The sequence below is a fragment of the Taudactylus pleione genome, unplaced genomic scaffold (assembly GCF_031769625.1).
Source record: "Taudactylus pleione unplaced genomic scaffold, aTauple2 ptg003327l, whole genome shotgun sequence".
Classification (NCBI taxonomy): Eukaryota; Metazoa; Chordata; class Amphibia; order Anura; family Myobatrachidae; genus Taudactylus; species Taudactylus pleione.
In genome coordinates, this window is record NW_028287681.1 from 30,720 (window position 1) to 58,317 (window position 27,598).

The 27,598-nt window shown below is 43.1% G+C and overlaps 1 protein-coding gene across 1 annotated transcript in view; it reads left to right on the forward strand.

Moving 5' to 3' along the window:
- LOC148430738 (receptor tyrosine-protein kinase erbB-4-like) overlaps nucleotides 1-27,598 on the forward strand; it is a gene marked incomplete at its 5' end in the record, with an annotated part of 60,573 nt that overhangs the window by 21,520 nt on the left and 11,455 nt on the right. Inside the window, 2 exons of the mRNA XM_088466503.1 lie at nucleotides 9,395-9,565; nucleotides 26,500-26,547. Of these exons, the coding sequence (XP_088322629.1) occupies nucleotides 9,395-9,565; nucleotides 26,500-26,547 (219 nt within the window). The remainder of the gene's footprint in view (nucleotides 1-9,394; nucleotides 9,566-26,499; nucleotides 26,548-27,598) is intronic.

The window sequence follows — 27,598 nt, forward strand, 5'->3', positions numbered from 1 at the left end:
GTTGCAAGATTATGCAAATGTTTTTTTTTTCATTACATATCCTGAGAAAGAAAGTGAAAATGTTGGGTTTGTAGGGGACATGAATATTTGAAAACTATTCAATTGCCTGTATCACTATTCCTGGGTTAAAGTATATTAATTTAGAATAACACCATTTAATTACGGTAGGAACCCTGGGCCTGATTCAGACCCGGTCTCTCTGACAGAGCGCTCGCTCTGAATCAGGGCCGGGCTTTTTCTTTTTTGGAGCGGCCTCTTGGCCGCACGCATAGCTGTGGGTGACCACCCACAGCTATTGCGAGCGGCCATGATGATGGTCGCGATGGTCAAGACCCATCGCGACCATCGGGCTTGCGACGAGACCCTTGTAGTAGGGTCTCGTGGCCGCAAGCCCCAGAGAGATTTCGGCTCTAACAGAGCCGTAATCTCTCCACTGACATCACTCGTGGGAACGCCTCCGTTTGGGCAGCCACCCCCGGCCCGCCCACCAAAGGGGGCGAGCTGCCACTCAACATCGACAGCTTGCCCCCTTTGGTGCGAGACCCGGAGCGACGGTTTGCCCGTCGCTAGACGGGTCTCACGCATGCGCACGACGGAGTCAGCTTTGTCGTGCACATGTGCTGTAGGCCACCATCGACCCGGTTGCGAGCGCTCAGCGCTTGCGACCGGGTCTGAATCAGGCCCCCTGTGTAGAACGATACATATAGTATTCCTTTAAAAATGTTCATAGGAGCTGCCTAAAGCTAGACGCCCGCTTGCAATGGTCGAGGCGATTTATCTTCGTCCTGGACCATGCAAGATTTAATGAACAAAGGAACGATGTATTGTTTCGTCTTCATTAATATGCTCTGCACCGCATGCGATATCTACAGATTGGCCCTGCACTGCAGGCAGATCTGAAGTTGCGATGAATGACGCATGGGAGTGTGCAATAGTGCGTATACACTAGACGATGTGGATGATTTGTTCTAATTTGTCTAAAATCGTCAAATCGTACAATTTATTGTCTAGTGTATGCCCAGCTTTAGATACACACTATAAGATTATCTGTCCAAGTCCAATCTGTCTGGTTAGAATGAACATCTGGTAGTGTATGGGAGCAAATGACAATCAACCATTTATTCCCAAACACTGGAAAACAGACAAAATTAGTCGTTTTGTTAAATTGGTTAAATATGTTTGATTTAACCAATTTGTCAAAATTACCGTTTTTGTCCATTTTCCGGCTTTTGGGGGCAAATGGTTGATTGTCATTTGCTCTCATACATTAATAATAGATTTTTGGCCCTCATTCAGAGCCGTACGCTCTGAGCAGAGCGCACGCTCTGAATGAGGGCCGGGCTCCATTTTCATGGAGCGTCCTCCTGGACGCTCGTATAGCTGTGGGTCACCACCCACAGGCTATACGAGCGTGCATTGTGATGGTCGCGATGGTCGAGACCATCGCGACCATCGAATTTGCGAGCCGGAGCCTGCGGTTGAGGTTTTCAACCGCAAGCTCCGGAGTGATTTTGGCTCTATCAGAGCCAAAATCACTCCCACTGACATCACTAGTGATGTCAGTGGGCCGGCTTCTGACGGGAGGCGTTCCCGTGGGAACGCCCCCGTCAGGGAGGCACGCCCCCGGCACGCCCACCAAAGGGGGCGTGCTGTCAATCAACATTGACAGCACGCCCCCTTTGATCGGACACAACGAGCGAAGGACTTTCCTTCGCTCGTCGCGTCTGGCGCATGCGCACGACGGAGCTCCCTCCGTCGTGCGCATGCTCAGTCCATAACATCGACCCACTTGCGAGCAGACAGCCGCTCGCGAGTGGGTCTGAATCAGGCCCTTTGTTCCAACCAGCCAGATTGGAGAGATAATCTAAAGGAGCGTATCCATTAGCAGATAGTGGAACGACAGTAGGATTACAACATTGTAATCGTACAGTCGTTCCTCTTCCCCTGCATTGCCTACACTGAACGATATGTCGTTCAGTGCAGACACCCTCCCTCATCCCTGAACATGGTCAATCTTTCGTTATCGGCAGATTGACTGGCATGTTCAGGCGATGATTGATGTCAGAAACGACCAGCGGGAGCGCACATCGCTGGTCGTTTCCGACATTTTCATGCCCGGTTCATGCACGATTAATGAACGATTGAACTATATCGTTATCGTTCATTCGTTCATTTTAATCGACTAGTGGATACGCGGCTTTATAGTGTGTACCTAGCTTGTATCAGATTGCCCAGGCATTCAGTTGTCGTTTTTCTGAAGTATAGTCAAATCACTTCCCAAGTCCACTAAGCACTAAGGGGGTCATTCAGACCCGCTCGCGAGCGGCAGTACGCTCGCAAGTGGGTCGATGGTCCCCACTGCGCATGCGCACGACGGAGGGAGCTCCGTCGTGCACATGCGCGAGACCCGGCGAGCGAAGGACTTTCCATCGCTCCGGGTCTCGCACCAAAGGGGGCGTGCTGTCGATGTTGATTGACAGCACGCCCCCTTTGGTGGGCGTGCCAGGGGCGTGCCTGCCAGACGGAGGCGTTCCCATCGGAATGCCTACCGTCTCAAGCCGGCCCCACTGACATCACTAGTGGTGTCAGTGGGAGTGATTTTGGCTCTGATAGAGCCAAAATCACTCCAGGGCTTGTGGTTGAGAAACCCGACCACAGGGTTTCACTCGCAAGTCCGATGGTCGCGATGGTCAAGACCATCGCAACCATCTTGTTGGACGCTCGTATATGATGTGGGTGGTGACCCACAGCTATACGAGCGTCCAGGAGGACGCTCCATTTTAATGGAGGAGGGCCCTGATTCAGAGCGAGCGCTCTGGTCAGAGCGTCCGGCTCTGAATCAGGGCCTTAGTAATCTCACATCCACACATTGGGACTGTTGCAGAGTCGAAGGGAAGCCGTCTGTAACTGCTCCTGCGATGAGCGCATGGATTTAAATGCGAATTTTTGTCCTTTTGCAGAGTTAGGCAGCTCTAGAGCCGAAACCTCCCTATCCGTACGATTTGTTTGATACCAGTTATCATTATCAGTGATTACTTGCTCCAGAACTATACTTGCTGCAAAGATCTATCAGGCATAATTACTTACATCCAATGCTAAGCATACATAAAATATATGTCAGACCATCAGACATTTTGCCTCACAGTCTGAACCCATCAGAAATCGCGGCCAGACACACAGACATATCAAAGTGACGGCCACACAATATAGGAACATGGGAAATGCTGGGCGGTCGGCCGCGGCAGTGCATTCGCTGCCAGATGCTGCCCACCAATGATCAGATCAGTCGGCATGTTGGCAGATTTCTCATGCCTGACAGTCTGATCATTGCTGATCGATAGCGGCCAAACATGAAGCGATCATTGGCCCGATCCGCCGAAAATTTGTTGATCGGACCGATAATTGCATAATGTATGCCCAGCACAGCTCTGCAAAGCCATAAATCCTGTTTGCATGTCCTCAGTGAACTTATGTTTAAACACCCCTTTACCTCTCAGTTACAATCTTCAGTCTCAAGTGGGGATGTAACTGAACGGCTTATAGTTCTGCACTTCCCATAATTACATATGCTTGGTTCTAGAGCATGCTCAGGGCGAAAACACATAAAATAGATCCGCCAATGTACCTGCATTCAATTCTACGTAGCCCCATGGGTTTCAAGGCAGGTGTAGCGTAAGCACGTATTCCAATGGATTGATGTCGGGATGTCGGCTGTGAGTTTAATACAAAACTCGCCACTATTGCCTGCAATTTAAACAATCAAAAAATATAGAGAGTTTACATTTTACAGGAGACAGGCACTATGCACTGGCTAGAGCTGTATTCATACAGAACTATGATTACATAACATATTGATGAAAGTTTCCCTGTAAGCCACAAAGGATCCATGGCGGCTGAGAAGGACCGCTAATGAGGTTCTGAGATCCTCTCCTCTCGGCTGTGCAAAGTTTGAAGGTGAAACTGCTCAGCTGCTTCTTCTTGTTTCATGTCAGAGCGCTACAGTCCCAAAAATTCACACAAAGAATCACCAGACCCTGTCAAACGCTGTCCAGAAATTGATTCAGTTACAGAGGTAGACAGGGAGAAAAGGAGAAATAAAGCAGAAGGGAGGCAGTAATGTGGACAGTCTCATTTGATGCATAGCTCTTCTGATTCACTCAATGTGTCCCTGGAATAAATCAAATTATGCAGCGCTGGAGGACTGTGTTCTTGGGGCTACTTAATCCTGCTCCATGGTGCATTCTGATGGACTGGTGTAACCTTTTTATTTCTGCTGGGCTGAAAGCTTATATTTATAGGGATAATATTGTTTTTATTAGCCCTGTGTTTAGTGATAGATAGATCGATAGATAGATAGATAGATAGATAGATAGATAGATAGATAGATAGATAGATAGATAGATATGAGCAGTGCTATTTTTCAGCAGGAAATTAGTTCCTGAACCTCTCATTAACTGTCCTGGGCCAAAATGTATTTTTTCCATAAGATAAGTTTTATTTTAAAGGCCCTTTTCAGAGCCTTATTTTCTAAATACTATATATGTGTATATACAGTCAGGTCCATAAATATTGGGACATTGACAGAATTTTCATATTTTGGCCTCTATTCACCACCACAATGGCTTTGAAATGAAACAAACAAGATGTACTTTAACTGCAGACTTTCAGATTTAATTTGAGGGTAATTACATCCAAATCAGGTGAACGGTGTAGGAATTACAACGGTTTCTATATGTGCCTCCCACTTTTTAAGGGGCCAAAAGTAATGGGACAAACTAAACAATCCTAAATCTAACTTTCACTTTTTAATACTTTGTTGCAAATCTTTTGCAGGCAATTACAGCCTGAAGTCTGGAATGCATAGACATCACCAGACGCTGGCTTTCATCCCTGGTGATGCTCTGCCAGGCCTCTACTGCAAATGTCTTCAGTTCCTGCTTGTTCTTGGGGCATTTTCCCTTCAGTTTTGTCTTCATCAAGTGAAATGCATGCTCAATCGGATTCAGGTCAGGGGATTGACTTGGCCATTGCAAAACATTCCACTTTTTAGCCTTAAAAAACTCTTTGGTTGCTTATGCAGTATGCTTCGGGTCATTGTCCATCTGCACTGTGAAGCGCCGTCCAATGAGTTCTGAAGTATTTGACTGAATATGAGCATATAATATTGACCGAAACACTTCAGAATTCATTCTGCTGCTTTTGTCAGCAGTCACATCATCAATAAATACAAGGGAACCAGTTCCATTGGCAGCCATACATGCCCACGCCATGACACTACCACCACCATGCTTCACTGATGAGGAGGTATGTTTTGGATCATGAGCAGTTCCTTTCCTTCTCTTCTCTTCCCATCACTCTGGTACAAGTTGATCTTTGGCTCATCTGTCCATAGGATGTTGTTCCAGAACTGTAATGGCTTTTTTAGATGTTGTTTGGCAAACTCTAATCTGGTCTTCCTGTTTTTGTGGCTCACCAATGGTTTGCCTCTTGTGGTGAACCCTCTATATTCACTCTTGTGAAGTCTTCTCTTGATTGTTGACTTTGACACATATACATCTACCTCCTGTAGAGTGTTCTTGATTTGGCCAACTGTTGTGAAGGGGTTTTTCTTCACCAGGGAAATAATTCTTTTGCCATCCACCACAGATGTCTTCCGTGGTCTTCGGGGTCTTTTGTTGTTGCTGAGCTCTCCGGTGCGTTCTTTCTTTTTAAGAATTTCCAAACAGTTGATTTGGCCACACCTAATGTTTTTGCTATCTCTCTGATGGGTTTGTTTTGATTTCTCAGCCTAATGATGGCTTGCTTCACTGACAGTGACAGCTCTTTGGCTCTCATATTGAGAGTTGATAGCAACTGATTCCAAATGCAAATGTCACACCTAGAATCAACTCCAGACCTTGTACCTGCTTAATTGATAATGAAATAACGAGGGAATAGCTCACACCTGTCCATGAAATAGCTTTTGAGTTGATAGTCCCATTACTTTTGGTCCCTTAAAAAGTGGGAGGCACATATTGAAACTGTTGTAATTCCTACACCGTTCACCCGATTTGGATGTAATTACCCTCAAATTAAATCTGAAAGTCTGCAGTTAAAGGACATCTTGTTTGTTTCATTTCAAAACCATTGTGGTGGTGAATAGAAGTCAAAATCAGAAAATTCTGTCAATGTCCCAATATTTATGGACCTGACTGTATGTATGTGTGTATATATATATATATATATATATATAAGTATATATAATAAATATAAAATAGTTTTTCTATAGCTAATTTTTTTTTTCTACATCCACAGTAGCTCCATCCACAGTTCCTAAACCTATTTTTCCAGAAAAATAGCCCTGGATATGAGAGATACAGTAGTTATGAGATAGATAGATAGATAGATAGATAGATAGATAGATAAGAGAGATACTGTAGATAGTTATGAGACAGATAGATATGAGACATAGATAGATATGAGAGATAGATAGATTGATAGAGAGAAAGATAGAGATAGATATATATGAGCTAGATAGATAGATATGAACTAGATAGATAGAATAGATATACTGTAGATATATATGAGACATAGATAGATAGATAGATAAATAGATAGATAGATAGTTATGAGATAGATAGATAGATATGGGTTGGGTACAGGATAAAAATCCAGATGCTGGCATCACAATAGGGTTAGCATACTGACACTTGTTGATCGGTATGCTAACCCTCTCCAGCCCTAACCCTCCCTTCCCGGTGCCTGACCCTAACCCCCCCCCCCCACTAGTGCCCAAACCTAACCTCCCTGCACCATAAACCTAACCCTCCCCTCTTAATGCCTGACCCCAACCCTCCACCTAATACCTAACCATAACCCCTAAACCTAACTTTCGGTATCTCGGAAGTTGGGATGCCGGCACCGGGATTGTGACCACGTCAGGATTCTGGCGCATGCCATGTTGCCATTGATTACACTAATGCGCAAGTGCAAATCTGTGGGCAATTGGCCACCATGTCATTTTCCCAGTGATTTGTGCAGTGCTGACGTGGGTCTCCGGAGAGGTGAGTATAATAAATCGGTGCAAGCACTGCGGCTGCTCCTCTCCTGGCTTGTGTCCATTGCCAGGCAACAGCAGTCACCACTTTACATCTCTTGTAGAGAACCGTTTACAAGTGCCACTGCTTTGTTCAGTGATGATGTGTTTCATGGACTGGATCTCCTGAACTTTTCCTATTGGTTCACCAGGATTTTTAAGGCTTCCTCTTCTGTGAACCTGTGCTGGCTATAGTTTCTGCTGACCCAGAGTGCTAAATCCGCATTCCTGTGAGTACTCCTTTTTTGTGACCCGGATTGCCTTCTGTCTCCTGGCCTTGGCTTGTTAATTGGACTTTGCTCTTGCTTGCTACCTGCCCTGAATGTGGCTTGTTAACTGGATTTTGCTCTTGCCAACAGCCTGCCGTGACTTTCGCCTGTTACTGGATGTCTTTTTACCTGCTGCCTGTCCTTGACCTTGGATTGTTTATAAGACTGTGCTTCAGCCCGCCACCTGTCCTGAATGAATTTCGACTGCTACCTGGACTTCACAATGTATCACTGTCAGCCCTGTATCCAGTCTGTCTGTATTCAGCACCTGACGCATCCATACCAATACCACGTAAACTACTACTCTGCAAATGCTGGCTCATGAGTTCCAGGCACTTATGTAGGTTACTAAGAAATTATCTCTGCGTGTTTCATCTTAGGAAGAGGATTCTAGGCCTGCACAAGTCAGTAGTTCTTTGTTAAAGCAATCTGATTTTAGTCATCACATAATCATTGAACAAAGCAGAGACTATTTGGAGAAGACTAGAAGCGTGTCTGCAGTCATCTAGCAATGAACAAGAAACCAGAAGAGCAGCAGCAGCCTAGCAATGGACCTTGGTCTCTTAAAATTACCACCATTTGAAGAAGGCTTCCAGAATCACTCCAGAAAGCTCCCGGATCCCGAAATCATTTAACCAAATAAATGGCTCAACCATCTTCACTAAGATTGACCTGAAAGGAGCTTACAACTTAGTGTGAATCTACGTTGGTGATGAGAGAAGAAGCTCATGCTTATCATTATGAGTACCTGGTGTTGCCATTTGGGTTGAACTTGCTGTCTATCAAGAACTTATAAATTATGTTATCGGGGACTTTTTGGGAAATGTTGTAGACACAAAAGTTTTCTTCCATGGAGATGAACTGTAATGGACATTCGAAAAATTGAGACATTAGCTGGAGGGAGCCAAGTTTATGATCGCAGTGCTTACTTGACCACCTTCAGAAAATTTAGATTGCCAATAGGTTAAATTCAAAACAAGTTCCTGTGGAAGTACCACAGATTTTGCTCTTAGGGGAGGAATTAAATTCAACATGATATACTATCGGGCATTGCGGCGATGCCCGGCTGCTTACATAACGGCAAATTTTCTTCGATAGGCTCCAGAGGACTTAGAACTTCAGAGTTGGGAATAAAGTGTGTCTGTCTACCTGTAATACTAGAGTGATGCAACTGTCTGTTAAATGTGGGCTGAAATATAAAGATTATCACAAAATTGAACCAGCTGGATTTGCCTCATGGGGTTTTGGAGAGATATAAAGTGGAGTAGTTGCCCAAAGTATCCAATCAGCTTCTAACTGTCATTACAAATACTGTACTAGATAAATGTCAGTCAAAAGCTGTTCTGTTGCTTTGGGCAAATTTTTAACTTTATCTCTCTCCACAACTTGATACATCTCCCTCCTAGTCTTTAAAGAATCCTAGGACCTTTCATTGCTCATTGTTCAAATCACTATACTATTCCAGAGTGTTTGGTTCCAGATCTGCAGCTAAGTCATCTCCAGACATTTTAGACACTTACCAAGAGTTTGCGATCAAGAAGGTTCTGGTCTCTGAGAAAGTTCAAGGACAGGTCTATTGTCTGGTTCTTTGGTAGAGGTTTAGACCTAAAAAGAGGTTGCTGCAAATAAATCTACATGCTGAATGGCTTAAGAAAATCACAAACTGTTCTCTGTTAATCCTCAATATTGGGTAATGTCAGAAGGTCACGGAAGGCACTAGGGCTGTTGCTAGGCAACTGCTGCTGGCTTCATAGTAATTGATCTGTTATAGAACTGAGGCATCCACAGAAAAATATATTCCTAGATATTTCATATATTTTTATTGCTAAATGTTTCTAAATTTAGTTTATAAAAATTGATGTAGTCAAATAGGAAATATTTAATGTTGTGGGCTTTTCATTATCACCTTACCTAGCTCCGCAAGCAGAATAGATAGATAGTGAAATATAGATTATAGTAGGTACATAGATAGATGTTATATGAATAGTAATAGATCATTTATAGATCGGTAGTCACGATTTACCTTAAACCTGACTTCTTTTGTCCCCAGGGTGATGATCGGATGAAGCTCCCAAGTCCTAATCACAGCAAGTTCTTCCAAAACCTCCTGGATGATGAAGATCTGGAAGATATGATAGATGCAGAGGAATATCTCGTCCCCCAGGCCTTCAACATCCCGCCTCCAATCTATACCTCTAGGACAAGAATCGACTCTAATAGAGTAAGTGGCTGCACTGTAAAACCTTTGGGTAACATTGAATATTACAGATTAAGCCATGTATTCTATAAAACCATGTGCTTTAACATAATGTTATAAAAAACCTAATAGTTTTATCTATACTGTTCCTATGACTGTTGGAACTCTTCCTTCATATTTTCCCATGTAATATTTTTGTCTTCTTTATAATATATTCCTGTATTTTCCTTGTTTATGAATCTTTAACGCTGTGTAACAGAGAAGTATAGCACACATCTAAATTTGCTGTCTCTGCCATAACATGTTTCCTAGATTTTCGTGCCTTTAAAAAATGAATCAGCCATTCACTACTACTTCTCTACTTAGTCCTTAAATAAACATTTAGGATACTTTTTAAAGGTCTGTTTCAAATTTAAACACATACTGTATACAGTAACCATAGAATAAAATAGCAACCTGAAATCTAACTGACAGGAAAGTATTGTTGTAGAAAGCTAAAGAGCTTAGTACTGTACTTTCACTGTTATGTACAGTATTGGTGCTAACCAAGGTGCTGAAGCTCTCTCCCTGTCATGTACAGTATTGGTGCTGACCAAGGTGCTGAAGCTCTCTCCCGGTCATGTACAGTATTGGTGCTGACCAAGGTGCTGAAGCTCTCTCCCGGTCATGTACAGTATTGGCGCTGACCAAGGTGCTGAAGCGCTCTCTCCGTCATGTACAGTATTGGCGCTGGCCAAGGTGCTGATGCTCTCTCTCTCTGTCATGTACAGTATTGGCGCTGGCCAAGGTGCTGAAACTCTCTCTGTCATGAACAGTATTGGCGCTGGCCAAGGTGCTGAAACTCTCTCTCACTGTCATGTACTGTATTGGCGCTGACCAAGGTGCTGAAACTCTCTCTCTCTGTCATGTACAGTATTGGCGCTGGCCAAGGTGCTGAAACTCTCTCTCTGTTATGTACAGTATTGGCGCTGGCCAAGGTGCTGAAACTCTCTCTCTCATCAATAATTGTTATTAGTGATTATACTTTAATTCAGAGATAATTGTGTATAATTTTCCCAGCAGTCCCATTATGAATATTTTTGCTTTTGAACATGTATCTAGTTCACTTGTCCTATATAGGAATCTTACAGTAATGAAACCCCATAAACTGCATTTTGCCAATACAATTGAATACAGTTTAAGAAGTATTCTCTGAGATCTAGCTGTGCTTTAGGATACTGTATTTGATAATGTATAACTAAAGCTAGGTAAATGGGGATGAGTAACAGAGGGCCCATCTGTATGCTTTGGGTTTAGAGTACTGTAATTTTGGGATGATATTAAAGTCAATTATAATTTTACAACTATCCAATGCTACGTCACCTATTGTAGATCTTATTAATTCACACAGGTCAGATATGATGTTTTACAAAACTGTAAATGACCCTAGAAAAATGTGGATTTTATTTTCTTATGCTATGATTAAGTTAAATACAGATGTTTTTTTTTTTTTACCCATCATCTTTGTGCAATATGGAGTGAGACGCATGATGCAACATAAAGTATACGCTGCACCACGGGTATCAACCTTTAGCTTTTCACTCTTTTACCTAAGTCTCGCACCATATAGTTCCTTTTTTTCCATCACAGCTACATATAAACAGAATTGTACTTTACTGAGTGCCTGATTCTAGTGCACTGCTGAACGCAGATTTCAGATGTTCGGGTATATGCGTAGGCGTATGACCCGTTCTGCGCATGTGCAGAATGGGTAAGCGATCCCGCTCGCAGACTAGCAGTGATTGACAGTCTGCTGGCATTTGTTGGGGGGGAGGGGGCGGCGATGGACTCAGTTTCCTTAATTGGAGGCATGTCGCCAACATTGGGGGGGAGGGAAGATACCAGGATCTCCGTTGGCTGACAGAGATTTCCTGGCCTCTTCCTCTCAACTGCAGCAACCAGGACTACGCAGCTCAGATAAGTAATGCACAGGAGGCGTGATGCCTCCTGCTGCGTTACTATATCTTGCAAGGATCGCAATTACAAAGCTGCCTGCGTGCATACATCATATATCAATAGCCTGCGTGCATACATCATGTATCTATAGCCTGTGTGCATACATCATATATCTATAGCCTGCGTGCATACATCATATATCTATAGCCTGCGTGCATACATCATATATCTATAGCCTGCGTGCATACATCATATATCTATAGCCTGCGTGCATACATCATATATCTATAGCCTGCGTGCATACATCATATCTATAGCCTGCGTGCATACATCATATATCTATAGCCTGCGTGCATACATCATATATCTATAGCCTGCGTGCATACATCATATATCTATAGCCTGTGTGCATACATCATATATCTATAGCCTGATGCAATACATCATATATCTATAGCCTGCGTGCAGCTTTGCAATTGCGATCCTTGCTGAATCAGGCCGTGAGTGCTTAGGATTTGCATTTTTGTTGCAATTGTAGTAGTGTAAATTCACATGTTGAGCATATTGCTGCACGGCAAGACACATAATGTAGCTCAGTCATATTGGCTCCCGGTCTCTTGCCATTTTCTCAGATTAGCAACCGTGTTGCACACTCAGAGCTGTTTTGGTGCCTTGTGCCAGAGAGAGCTTTGCCCCCCCCCTTTATCAAATAGGGACATAAGATATTGCACCTGAAAAAGGGCCATTGCATTATGGGGAAGAGCCAGGGAAGAGATAGGGGAGGCCAGGAGATACTGGGATAAAAGAAGAGGAAACTACAAGTGAGAATGATAATAAACAAGAAAAGTGACAGGCCCAACAGCGCCCCCTTCCCTGCGGTGCCCTGTGCCACGGCACTGGTCACACCACCCTAGTTACGGCCCTGCACACACTGCTGCTCTGTCATGCACAGTCACTAGTTGTGTTCAGGGCTTTCATACTATGTGCCTTTTTTTGCATTCATATTGCAAAACGAACACACATTTAGTAACATACTGAGCAACTGGATGCATGCCAAAGCTCAGTCAGGCTTTTAGTGGCACGCCAAACGGGGCTATTTGGTGCAATATAAGGATGGGTTAGTGAGGACACATCTATAGTACAGTACATTGCCACAAGGAGAGATTTAAGTTATTTCTATACTCTCTGAAATTTGAAGAAATAAAAATATTTTTTGTGCCTGTGACCATTTAAAAAAAAAAAAGCCTGATTGTATCTACTGACATTATGTATGTAACTGGTGCCTTGAGAAGCTGCTTGGCATGTGTGTCATCTCGGCACAGCTGTGTACGGGGATGGGTGGGGGTTCCGTGCTTATAAGGCTTCCTACATGGCCAGGCTGGTTCCTCATTCCCGTTCCTCATCAGCTTAATTCAAACCTCAAAAGAGAGACTAGACAAGGAGCTCAATTACTGATGGCAGCACCACGGAGCATTTAAGCAGGAAAGAAAAAGAAATTATCATCAGTTCGCTATTCAGCGCTGGGAGAGTGAAAGAGTTCCTAGTTTCTGTTGTGTTGCATTAACGGGATGAACTAGAAGGAACCCCTTCTTTTTACCCTCAATAACACTCTTTGAGAAGACAGAATGTGCCTTGATTGCAGCTTTGTGCAAGAGGATATAGAGCTGATGTGACAGAACCTACCCACCAGCCTCTCATCCGTCCCTTTCTCTCTCATACCCTCTTTCAGACTGTTTATTTCTCCTACTTTCTGTATTTGTGACACTTTTTCCGATGTGTTTGAGAGGTCAGATTTTTGTGACAGAAGATTGCACAGCTGCCAAATTGGATGTATTTTAGACCGTAACTGATCTTTTTCCTTTCATTGTACATTGAGCTGGAACATGATTCATACACGGGGACATTTCAACAAAACACTAGTCCATCATTTTGTGGGAGGGGGGGAGGGGGGGTGTCACCTTTTGGCTCCTCACTGTCATTCAATTTAATCCATTCAATAAATAGCAACATCGGAACAATCCACATTAAATTGATATCTTTGAACTAGAGTTTTGGGTCCCCAGGATTATAACCAGCAAAAAATAATGAGGGCGGGTAATAATATGGCTGGACTAAAATACACAGAAATAAATATTCCGTGGAATTGTTTACACAGTATGTGTAGCTTTTAACTAAGTAATATGAGCCAGAATCCTTATTATATTTATTCTAGTGAATATTAAATAATGGGTCAGATTTTTTTGACTCATTTTCTGGTCAAAATAAAAAAAAAAGTGGGTGTTTTAAAATCTCAAACTACGGTAAGATAGGTCCTTTGGGCCTGGATGAGAAATGGTCGGTAATGCAGCCGCGGCCACAGCCGCACTCGAAATAGAGGTTGCGAGAATATGCAAATGCTAATTTCAGCCTTCCCTTCGTGCGGGACACTGGGATGGGGTGTGCGAGCGCTGAGACACCCACTTTCAAGCTGCGTGGTTCGTGCATTTGCGATGGAGATTGTAAACACTCCAACAATGACTCAACATCAGTCGCACCAACATCATCCTGAAGATGGTTTGTAATAAACCTGAAACGTTGATGTATTAAGGACTTGCTGTGTGTTTCTTTGTTTAAATCCGTTGAGTGCCGCTACCTTGACCTGCTCTATATATATATATATATATATATATATATATATATGGAATGTAGTTAATAGACCAGCAGACACGATGACAACAGTCTAAACCCCAACTACACATGCCCAACACGGGACTTAAGATAGGTGTCAAAATACCGACGCCTATCTTAATCCCGACGCTGGAAGCCCGACCCCAGTATCCCGATTGTCAAGAGCCGGGTAAGTATACTACCAAAGAGGGGATTATGATTAGAAACCTCCGGGGGGATATAGGGTTAGGCACCCCTCAGGGAAGGTTAGGTTTAGGCTAGGGGAAGGAGGGGTTAGGGTTAGGCGCCACTAGGGTGAGGTTTGGGGTAAGTACCCCCCGGGAGGGTTAGGTTTAGGGTGCGGGAAGGGGGGGTTAGGTTTAGGCACCCCTCGGGGGGGACTTAGGGTTAGGCACCCCCCCTGGGTTTTAGGGTTAGGCACCACTAAGGGAGGGTTAGGGGGGAGAGAAGGGAGGGTTAGGGTACTTACCAGCCAGCGTCGGGATGTCCTCCTGTCGGGCTGCCGTAGTCAGGATTTGAACAGACGGCTAAACAGCCGTCAGTATTTCAATACCATTCCATATGCATAGTACATGTGTAATGGAAAATAGAATAGAATATATTTGGCCACTATGATAAACTAGAAAAAAGTGTAGAAGATAAAGAGAAAGATAATTTTTTAAAAATATATTTATTTTTCAGGAGATTGTGTACCATAGTATATGTAGTATAGCCTGTGCACAGAATAAAATGTTATTTGTCTAAAACAGAAGAACTCTAGCTGCAGTTATGGCTAAACAAAATGAAGACAGATGAAGCACCTTGCATTAATGGCATTCACCCATGTGTTGTTAGGGAACTAAGGGCCTGATTCCGAGATGGACACAAATTCCAACGCAGCTGCAATCTCATTTGAAAATATGCAAATGACTCACTCGCCATCCAGAGCTTAGAGACGCCCACTGAGAGCTTCTCACATCCGCCGCTCACGCACAAAACCGGAAACACTGAGCACAGATCAGGCTGCCATCAGCCTGCTGAGTAAGTCTTAGCTGCCACAGACACAGCCGGTCTCTAGACACGCATAACGCTCTCCTGCTGCCAGCAAGGACGCAGCGGCTAATTTATATACGCCCAGAAAATAGTGTTTAAGCGGTCCGCCACATCTGCGTTTTTCTCCCGTCCCCCAAACGCTGACCACCTGTCACTCACTTTACGAGTTAATCATCTTTGTGAGCGTAATCGCAATTCAATCACTGCGGGCGCACAGTGTAGCTTACACGCATACGTCATGGCTAACAATCGCTCAATCTGCGTAAATATTTCCATTGCGTCTATCTCTGAATAAGGCCCTAAGTGCAATAAGCAATAGGCCACTGTTTCATATATTTAAGAATACCCCATAACAGGGTCATTGCCACAAAATTGTTGGAATGGCGATTAAAAAAAAAAACTTCAAAAAGGGAAGAAAATCAGTAACAGGAAATTATATTTGAACTGAGTTTGACTTCAGTCGTGGAAAAACAATTCTTCCAATAAATCCAATTCTGAAATATATTGTGCAAAATAATTGTATAACAGAGAGTCAACATCATTTCATGAAGGGCCGGCCATGCCTAACAAACGTGATTAATGGTTAGGAGGGAGGAAGTTTTACAATGGATTTTGTTGTAATTGTCATTTGCAATTCATTTCATTTCAGTACTGCTTCACTTAACTATCTGCTACAAGAGATGATAGTACTAGATCAAGCTAAAGGCGTTGGTTCATCATGGGTAGGGAACCCAGAGGACCAAGCGTAGTATTAAACAGAACATACTGTATTCAGGCTGGGCTATAGCTACTTGTAGCATAGTGCAGTGATCTCTTCCAGCCTTTTATTATTGCTCGTGTAGGAGGCCTGCTTATGGAAGGTGTCCACAGTTGCTTATGACATTAAGCAATGTAGGTTTATTAATAAAAGCAGGATAATAAATTGCTATATAAAAGGTTTAAACCAGGGGCGTTTCAAGAGAGGAGTGCAGTCTCCATCACGGGCACCCTCCTCTTAGTCCGGCGGTGAACTGAGTGCAGCGTGGCAACCGACGCACTTATAGACTCTGGGCACTAGAGTGTGCAGGGGCCAATTTATAATGGGTGCAGGGTTATACTTACCTCTCCGGAGTCCTACGTCAGCGCTGACGTAGGACTCCGGAGAGGTAAGTATAACCCTGCACCCATTATAAATTGGCCCCTGCTTTAAGCTAAGGGCCTGATTTAGAGATGGGTGGAATTTGCAGTGCTGGACACCAGCAACTGTGCAATTCCATCCATCTGAAATGCAAAAGGAGACTGCAAACTGAGATCGAGGGTAGCCCCTTGGGCCAGGCTGCGGTAGCTGAAGATTACCACAGCCTAGCTGCGTCACGGGAGCTGCGAGGCCAGGAAATCTGCGTCCACCGATGCAGATCCTGGCCTGGTTCCTCCCAAAAAATGGGGACGACACGCCCCCTTTGCCGGGTATGGTGGCCAGCCACGCCCCCACCCCCTAACACTCTGGGCACTGGAAGGGTCGGTGGGCGAGATCACAGGACCTGTTCTGCACATGCGCAGAACAGGTCCAGCACACGCACAGACCCTAAACCATTGGAGATGTGCACTAACCATCGGGTTAGCCTACATCTCTGAATAAGACCCTAAGTGAGAAACTGGGCCACGTATTGGCAGATACAAGGTGATGGAGCTAGAAGGGTTATGCACTTAGACTATGGTTATAATAACTTTACTTTGTACACAGTAAATAGAATGCGTGGGAAATTGAAATGTATTTATTTATTAAATATTAAACAGATATTTATAGAGCGCACACATATTCCGCAGAGCCACAAAACTGCTGGACAGCCAGACATTGCGCAGGACCAGTTCTGAACATTCGCAAAACGGGTCCGGCGCATGCGCAGCCCCACATCAATCAGATACATGTGTATACCATCGGGTTTATGTACATGAATCAGGCGCTCTGTGATGTCACCATTGTGGAATATAAGCGTACTAAAACGCCATCAGGCACGTAGGAGGAACAGGCAGGAGGCTCATTCTTTGCCCACTGAAAGTCATTATTGTCCTAATCTACCACCGGTTTAAATGGTGTAGTAATTAACAATCACGTAAAGGGGGAGACGTACCAAGCCTTGGAGGGACATAAAGCGGAGTAGTTGCCCAGAGCAACCAATCAGCATCTGTCTCTCATTTCATGGACTGCGCTAGATAAATGACAGTTAAAATGCTGACTGGTTGCATTGAGCAACTTCTCCCCTTCATCTCTCTCCAAAGCTCAGTACATCTCCCCCTGAAAGAAGAAAAGTGGCTACCTTGGTTATTCCGTGACTCTTCTACCTACGTGAACGCATTGGCCGAGTGTCGTCTTTTTAGGGCTCCCTAAACCCTGGCTCACTTTCCTTTTACAAGGGATGTATGTGAGCAGCTCAAACATCGCTCTGGTGATGTGGCCAGGCAATCAGGTCCCAATTCCCACCCTCCCTGAGCAAACACCAGCTCCATTCAGAGGCACAGGCTGCTATTTGCAGCTTATCAGAGACGGGATGAAAACCAGATTGGAAAGAGCGGCCCCCTGAGACAGGCCCTTGTTTGCTGTCAGAGTGCCCAGTCATCATCTCGGAGTGCGGTTCCGTGTTCAGTAACACGTGCCACGCAGTGCCAGCTATGCTCCCCTGTAAGTACGTCTAGTTGTGACATGTTTAGGAATAAGATAGTATCAGGGCTGGGGATGTCTTAATACGCATTGTCTACCTCGCTGTTTCCAGCCTTACCATGTCTAGTATTACAGCACTTAGCAGCTATCCTTACAAATATGAACATGAGTATATGTACAGCTACAGCAGGAGTATGTCCAGAGCCACCGTGCCGTATTTGACTACCCAATAATTCTAATAAAAAATGTGCATGCATGATGAACTTCTGTACACTCGCATTGTGCTTCAAACCCGGTGGGGACACAGCAAAGCTCGGAAAGGCATCGTTGGGTCACCATTGCCGCCATCTGTAGATGGCGTAAGCGGTACAGTCTCTAAGCTTACCGCTGTTTGCTAAATGCTGAACAGAGGTCATAAATCCATTAGCAAAGTAACTCAGGGTACACAGTGTTTTCAAGCAGCTGCAGCTGGTGAAACTGCGTACAAGGATGCAGCACACCGGAAAAATGGGGCCACCAAGCCTCCGTTGTCGGGGACGCTGCCTGATGCCGCCCCTAAACGCCTGCAGTCTGTCAATCAGGGTTTGGTACAATAATCTGCAGTCATCTTTAGATTATTTGTGGTTTTGGGTGCACTTTGCTGTCTCAGCTTCCATTGGGTCCTCACCTCCTCTTCCCTTTCACAGAATGTTGCCGTGTGCCTGAGAAATTCCAGTTTACAAACTGTTAATTCCATTGGATCTTCATCATCATAACTTGCTTAAAGCACCACAAAACTCTGCAACATACACTGGCTAAAACAAAGTATACATAAAACACGTCGTAGGCAAAAATAGCAGACATTCACCAGGTATGTACTATGAAGGTATAATAAACTTCCAATAGAGGAAGGAATTTTTACTATTGGAATTGGAAATTTATACAATGTTGCAATCACAAATTTGTTGTACAAGCGTTGGAATAGTTGCCGCTGTCCCTCATCACTGTTTACGATGTAGCAAATTAACGCGGTGAGGAACCATCCCTCAGGTGCCGCAATACGCAATCGTAGACTGCGCAGAGGATATGAGAGTAGGTGGTTTGCTCCGTGTGAGGCCAGGTGGCTCTGTGACTGTGAGATGGGCGTTTCTGGGCAGTTAACGCGTGGACGTGCTGATCACACGTGTCTCACAGGAGTGTCGTGAGCTTATTACATGACTTCCCGGCTAGTTTTAGGCTGAGGTGGGTGCTGATTGTAATGATGAGGACTGCGGATGGGAAAACAGTGGTCGGAGTGATGCACAGACATGAAGACGGCAGGATGCTGCCATAGATTATTGAACTTTTCCTTCTAGTCTTATGTTGGGCTAAGTGCTAACACTCGTTCCTCAGTCCTGACCTCTATTTTACACATAAATACAATGACATTAAGGACTGACAGAGGTCATGTGACAGCGTTAGAGGTTAGGGAGGTCCCTGCACCCCTCTCTATGATGAATGATGTGCAGCAGAATTCCATTGTTTTGTGTTTTTACATTTTTTTAATCTCACAATAACAATATATGAGAGCCAAACAATTGTACGGCTTCCTGCTCAGTGCCAGAGTCATGGCAGCTCCAAATCAACAACTGCTGGCACTCATGTAAGGAGATAGCTATTACCTCACACAGTACATCACATTTATTTCACTTATAAGGAAATATTCCAAAACACGGTGGCTGTGGTATGTTTCTATCTGAGGTACAGTAACAGCCGTGGCAGGAGGCTTATAGAATCCAACCCACACCGCACACACCTCATGTTCTGACAAGGGAAGTGAGAAACCCATTATTAGGATCACAAGGACACACCGTACTTCTCATTGTCCCTGCACACGTCCCAATGTAATCCAGCCTGCAAGACCATGAAGATATAAACTCGCAATAGATACTTTTGTGGTTTATGATACACAGAGAGCTGAGTTTTAGAACAAAAGAAAAATAAAAGGAAATTGTGTCAAAAAGCCATGTGATGGATGCTGCAGATGCAGTAGGGTTTATTGCAATAATCTATGTCACATACAGTATATCATCTTTCTATATCCAGAGCCACAATGAGGGGTGCGCGAGGGTGAGGGGGCAGCAATGTTGCTGGCCCGATGGCAGCCTTATCTGTCTATCTATCTATCGATCTATCTCATATCTATCTATCTATCTAATATACTATCTATCTATCCATCTAACTCCTATCTATCTATCTATCTATCTATCTATCTATCTATCTATCTATCTATCTATCTATCTATCTCATATCTATCTCATATCTCCTATATATCTATTATCTATCTATCTATCTATCTATCTATCTCATATCTATCTATCTATCTATCTATCTCATATCTATCTATCTCATATCTATCTATCTAATATCTATCTCATATCTATCTATCTATCTCATATCTATCTATCTATTATCTATCTATCTATCTATCTTATATCTATCTGATATCTGTCTATATCATATCTATCTATCTATTGTCTATCTATCTCATATCTATCTATCTATCTATCGGTGCATACACACGGTCAGATTTTGTGTCAGATCTGAACGATAACGATTTAAAAAATCGTACAATCATTCATATCTGATGTCAGATAACTATATCTGACTTCTGATGTGGTTGCAGTCAGATTTGGACTATTTCATTCATTTTAATACAGTCTGAAATTGTTCAAATCGTTGGTAAAAATCTTTCAATCGTTCATCATTCATCTGACAGATCTGACCGTGTGTATGCACCATAACGATCTATCTATCTTATATCTATCTATCTCATATCTATTTAATGTCTATATCTATCTATCTCATATCTATCTATCTATCTTTCTATCTATCTATCTCATATCTATCTATCTATCTATCTATCTATCTATCTATCTATCTATCTATCTATATATCTCATATCTATCTATCTATATCTATCTATCTGTCTATCTATCTCATATATATCTATCTATCCATCCCATATCTATCTATCTATTTATCTATCTATCTCATATCTATCTATCTATCTATCTATCTATCTATCTATCTATCTATCTATCTATCTCATATATATATATATATATATATATATCTAATATCTATCTATTTATCTATCTATCTATCTATCTATCTATCTATCTAATATTTATCTATTTCATATCTATCTATCTCATATCTATTTAATGTCTATCTATCTATCTATCTATCTATCTATCTATCTATTCATCCCATATCTATCTATCTCTATCTACCTATCTATCTATCTATCTATCTATCTATCTATCTATCTATCTATCTATATCATATCTATTTAATATCTATCTATCTCATATCTATTTAATATCTATCTACCTATTTCATTTTCTATCTATCTATCTATCTATCTATCTATCTATCTATTGTCTATCTATCTTATATCTATTTAATGTCTATCTAATCTATCTATCTCATGTCTGTCTATCTATCTCATGTCTGTCTGTCTGTCTATCTATTTCACAATCTATTTCACAATCTATTCAATATCTATATTTATCTATTATCTATTAATCTGTGAGGTCTATTTATAAAAGTACTGAATACCTTGTTTCACACTATTTCGTATGCTGGGCAGTAAAGTGCAGTGAGGTAAATGGCTGGGGAAACTCTGGCTAGTATCAGAGCCAGATTTACAGATACATATATGAACCCGAGGGTACATGTGGGCATTATACAAAGGTACAGCAGTATATAGTGCTGGGAATTTGATGTGTTTTTTGGGATATATGGAAATGGTAGACAAGACGGGGAGGCAGTACCTCACCTGCCATACACTGTTTACTCCAGAGTTGTGACTATAAAATTATTAGAATAATACAAAGAAGATATTTATAATATTTTCTTACAATTTTTCTTATAATGTATATAGTCACAACTCTGGAGTATCCCTAGGTGCTCTATTTACTACAATCCGCATATTGAATGCAGATTGTAGTGTGATATTACAGAGTGAATTCGCATTGCGAATTCAGGCAATATCACAGGGATTTACTACAAATCCCTTACAGGGACAGAGCTTGCGATAAAGCTCTGTCCCTGCAAATCCCCTTCGGAGCCTTATCACGGTATTTTCGCAAAAAATACCGTGATTAAGTGCCCGCGCATGCGTCGACCGATCGCCGCTGCTACCCGCTAAGCCCCGCCCCCGCGATCACGGACCCCCCCTCCCTTAATAGCACTTACCTGCATGCTCCGGGCCTCCGGTGATGTTCTCCATTCCTCCGGTCAGGTGATCTCCCATACTGCACTGAGGCCCGATCACCTGATGACCGGGCAGCAGTGCACTATGGGAGACCAGCTGACCGGAGGGGAGTCATCACCAGAGGCCCGATCACCGGTCCCTGGAGTCAGGTAAGTAAAAAAAATTTTAACTATTTTTTTTTTTCTTTTTTTTACAGTAATCAGCTTGTGGTCTAACAGCTGATTACTGGGACCGACTCCTGGTTCTGCTCTCCCCGTTAGAGTGGAGCAGGAGTCCAGTAACCGGGGGAGACCCGGGATAATGCTACCTCCAGGTGGCGTTACTATCACAGGGCTTTCCCCGATATTTTTTCATTATTTTTAGTAACTCTGGTTGGATCACAATTCCCATTACAGTTATGGGAAATGCGATCTGCTTTACTAAAAATAAGTGATACTTAGGGGTTTGAGTAGAATTTTACGAATTCTACTCCAATTGCCCTGTAATAACTATAGGTGATACTAAAATAATGTGAAAAGGGTGTGAAAACCTGACCGCACATCAGTGATGCTTGGTACACACTTTGCAATGTGTACCCAGCCGATGTGTCGTGCGGCGGGGTGCCGGCATCGGCAAGTGCGTACACACTTGCTGATGCTGGGAGTGATGGCGCCACAGCGGGGGCCATGCCACATGCAGGTCCGACGGGCGATGTCGCTGACAACCCGTGGGAGCGACATAGCGGGTACACACTGCACGATGTGGGACGACGTATCATCTAATGTGTACCCGGCTTTAAAATGCTGGAAGTGCCGGTCCCATAGTTTACAGTAGGCTCCAGACACTTCGGCAATTTAACATGAAACTTTTGCGATGCAAAACTAATGTAAAACCGAGAACGCCATCTGAAGATGGATTAATGTCTGCTGGAGAAAAGCGGGACGAGAGAGTTCTCTTCCAGCTTTCTCCCACAATGCACTGCGTCCCCGGCGTCATCGTCACTCGTTCTGCACATTTACAAAAGACAACAGAAAGAGGACACTAAATGCCTGTGTTCTCCTCACTAGGACAAACCTTTACTGCACGGTGTGTCCCGGTATTACAATTAATATAAATAACGAGAAAGAATCCACGAGAAATGCTGCAAAAAAAAAAACCTGCTAAATCTTACAACTGACATTTGGTTTTCTTTTAATAGCGCCAGAAATATTTAATTATTTTACAATATATCTTTCAATCTACTTATCTATCTAATATTTTTTCCTTTTTTTTTTGCCAACCGTATCGTTAACACTGTAAAGTTCTGTAGTATAGACCAGAATATTTACTGTACTTTGAATACCGCCATCACAAAACAATCAGTGTAGTAAAGTATATTGATCAATAAAGTAATGGGGCTCACACCTCTGCGATGGATTGCCCCAATTCACCGTTCTGCTGGGGTCGGGGAATCGGGGAATTCCAACATGTTGGAGAATCTCGAATTCCCCAATTATGACCCAGAAATGGCTGGAATCGGCGATGCTGGGATTTTTATCGTGTTGAATTTCCCCAATTCCCCAAATCATCGTTGTCTGCCGAATGGTCTTTTTGATTGCAGTTTGTCGGATTGGCAGAATGGGGAATCTGGCCATAGATGTATAGCCTGCATAAGTACGCAGATATAGAAGGGGCAAAGAGGATCTGTGGAAGCCAAGTAGTCACTTGTTTCATATAGAATGCAGCATTCTGACGCCATGTGTTTGTTTATTACTGTACATCTCCCTCAGAGCCGTATCTTTCATGTGTCTAAAGTCACGCGGCCGCTCAGCCATGTACCTGCGACGCCAAGCAATAGGGAGAATATCAAACGCAGGAAATCTTAAAGGTCAATAATAAGAAGCAGACTGCTGAGAGGATCTAGCAATAATCCCAGCCAATAAGTTTGTGTTGTTATTTACTTAATTATTATAGAGGCACATTGCTGTGGGTGTGCCAGGATATTAACGCTCGGCTGGTATTATCCTGGCATTCACTGCTTTCAGAGATACACAGTGGGGAATTGAGAAACATTTCTGCCTGAGCAGACGGACGCTCGGTTTGGGAGAGAACGCGATGAGTGAGGACACACTTCAGAGGGGTTTTCTATTCTGTTTTTTTGCTTGAGGTCTTCTTGTAACTGCAATGCCTTATCAACTGTGTAATCCAGTGTCATACAGTGTAGAGAAGGTCCCGTATGTCGTATGATGCTTATCTCAGCACTAAAAACGTCCTAGCGACCCGCTATGAAAAGCGTTCACTTTGTGTTCCAGCCATGTTTGAAATGATTGACAATTACTGCATGATGTCATCTACATGCCATTGGTTTGGCACTAGGTCATGCCCTCTAGGTGCCCATCACTAAGTATGTACTGTATGAAAGCACAGTTGGCAGGTTGGATGCTGACTAAAATAATTGGATGGATACAGAGCCGTAACTAGACTTTTTGGTGCCCTGTGCCAGAAAGAGCATTGGCACCCCCCTCATTTTTCAAAGGGACATAATGCACCCAAAAAAGGGCCATGGCTTCATGGGGAAGGGCCAGGGAAGAGATAGGGGGAGGCCAGGAGATGCTGGGGATGAAATAAGAGGAAGCTACAAGTGAGAATGATAATAAACAGAAATTTTACAGGCCCAAACAGCGCCCTCTGACCTGTGGTGCCCTGTGCCATGGCACCGGCCGCGCTACCCTAGCTACGGCCCTGGATGGATACATATGTTTGTGCGCATAATCAACTATACAATGATTGATCTATAGCCTTCCATGGGAGTAAAGAAAAAGAGTTTTGGATTGACTTTATACTCTGTTAGCCCTAAGATTTTCTAATGATACATTGGCATGGCAGATACCATGGGATTCTAAGCCCAATGCCGCTTGCCATCTTAGTGGATATATCATAATAGTCATGTTTAAAATAAATCCAAGACTTGTCCTTTCAGCCCTACATATTGATTTATAAACCACTGAAAAGTCAGCCCTACATTTTGACATGAAAGCAAGAAATAGGCTGTAAATCACTCTGCCGACATAGCCATAAATTAGATTTGAATAGAGCCGTGCTTAGTATTCCTGGATCTTAATGTCAAGCTAACGGAAAGGTCTATTACTGTCATGCTTGCTGTAAGATGAGATGATACAGGTTCTGTAGGTAACTGCCTTCAAACCTTGTCAGCTTGGACGACCAAGAGTTGACTGGAATCAGGCCATACTTTTGCTGAAACTGTCAGAAGCAGCTGAATAATTGTAGTAACACCATGTGACTATAAATCCTGTGCCGCAGCGGATGGTGAGATCATACTATGCTGCTCAGGCTCTGCTTTGAGGCAGACATTGCGTTGCTATATGTGACTGCGCCATGTAGAATAACCACGGAGAACATGTGGAGTTACCCATATCAGCCAATCAGCTTCTAGGTATCATGATTTATCTAGTTCATTATATAAAGCGACAGCTATAATCTGATTGGTTGCTATTGGAACAGTTTAGTCAATCTCACCCTGAGTGAGAGTGAAATAATATTCAGACCTAGCGCACGGAAACAGCGTTATGCTGCGGCTGCAGAATACGGGGATTTATTTTCTTTTTATTAGAATAACAGTGACACTCTGATTAGTCACCTACGGTACAACAAAGTTTATGAAATTCACATGATGCTGGAATCACAGCATATACAGTACTCAGATGCACTCTATGGGGTCTATTTACTAAGCAGTGTTAGGAGACAGAGTGAAAAGTGATAAGGTGCCAGCCAATCAGCTCCCAACTGTCATTTTTCAAACACAGCCTGTGAGATGACAGTTGGGAGCTGATTGGCTGGCACTTTTCACAGACTTATCACTTTTCACTGTCTCCTAACACTGCTTAGTAAATAGACCCCTATGTAACCTCCCCGCCACATACTGTATCAATATATCTCTCCACCGAGTCCTTTTCTAGGAGCGTAGTGCTAGACTAGCATGTTATTGCAGAAGTGCTTCACAATCAAAACTCAGAAGGGCTCATAGGTTTAAAGTAGATTGGTCACCTACAGTCAGTGGAGGCCATTTTTTGGGCTGACCAATAGTCCACATTTTATCTCACTAGTGAAGTAACTGAAACCTGTTTCTTATGCTTCAGTAATAGTTGAATATTGGCTCACGCAAAATGGCCGCCTCCATGGGTAGTAAAGGTGATACTTATACTTTAAAAAGGTACCAATTCATCCATTTTTTTTGTGGGTTTGATTAGTAAAGAGAAAGTAAAATAGTATGTTGACATATGCTTTTGGGCTATTACATTTTCTTTTGTCTTGCACATTATAGTGGAATATGTCTGTTTCAGAGTGTTGCCCTGCACCCAGGATTAGGAAATGGAGTCACTGTGATGCATGCTTTTTTCTTACTAGCTCATACAGCTCATGAATTCTTTTCATTCTTATTCCCATCATCCCATTTTTCTTTCCTATCAGAGTGAAATTGGACACAGCCCTCCTCCTGCCTACACCCCTATGTCAGGAGTAAGTATTTCACGTTGGCCTTTAATCTTTAAATGTCTTGACTGACTCACCCTCTGGTTGTTTTTTTCGGTTTCTCCTAGGGGTGTAATTTCTTACCAGTAAGACTATAAGCATGTCATGCAAAAAGCACATCACATGTTTTTTTATTAGACCTTGTCAGCCAAACTCAACATTTATATTGGCCAAAATGACTGACAAAAATTCCTTCCTCTCCCTAGCCCCTAAAGCATGTGTCTTAAGTTATGTCTCACACCTCATTCCCCATACTTCTCTTTCATCTCCTAACTTCAAGCTTCCATGCTAAGGTCTATAAGGTAAAAGTGACAGAAGGGCATTTGGCCCAGCTCCATATTGCTGTTACCGATGAGGTCTGGTACCGAGAGATTGGTGGGCGTTCTACAGCATTGCACAGTCAGCTTCTATGTGGCTACGTGGCTCTTTATTGGAGGTCACCGGCCCAGATAGAAGATCCTATATTAAGTTTCTGTACAAGGCTTTAGGCTATCGCTATCTTGGAGAAGCATCCAGCTGACATATGATCGGGGGTAGCTCACTGCCCATGAGTCAACAGCCATCACTTGCTCCAATTGTCTCATTCAAAACTCTAATCTCAAGACTTGATTTGTATTAGTATGTATCTCCTCCTATTCTCCTTCTATCATGTCCAAACCAGTTTTCTGTGTGTAACTGTTAAAACCACTATTCTATCAATTTCATACAAAACAAACTATAACCTAGGCATGGAGCAGGTTGCATGTTGCAGGCACAAAAAAGCTCACACAAAATGGCTGCCTCTATGGGTGTTTATAGGGCACACTTTTGGCTCACACAAAATGGCTGCCTCTGTAGGTGTTTATAGGGCACACTTTTGGCTCACACAAAGTGGCTGCCTCTATGGGTGTTTATAGGGCACACTTTTGGCTCACACAAAATGGCTGCCTCTATGGGTGTTTATAGGGCACACTTTTGGCTCACACAAAATGGCTGCCTCTATGGGTGTTTATAGGGCACACTTTTGTCTCACACAAAATGGCTGACTCTATAGGTGTTT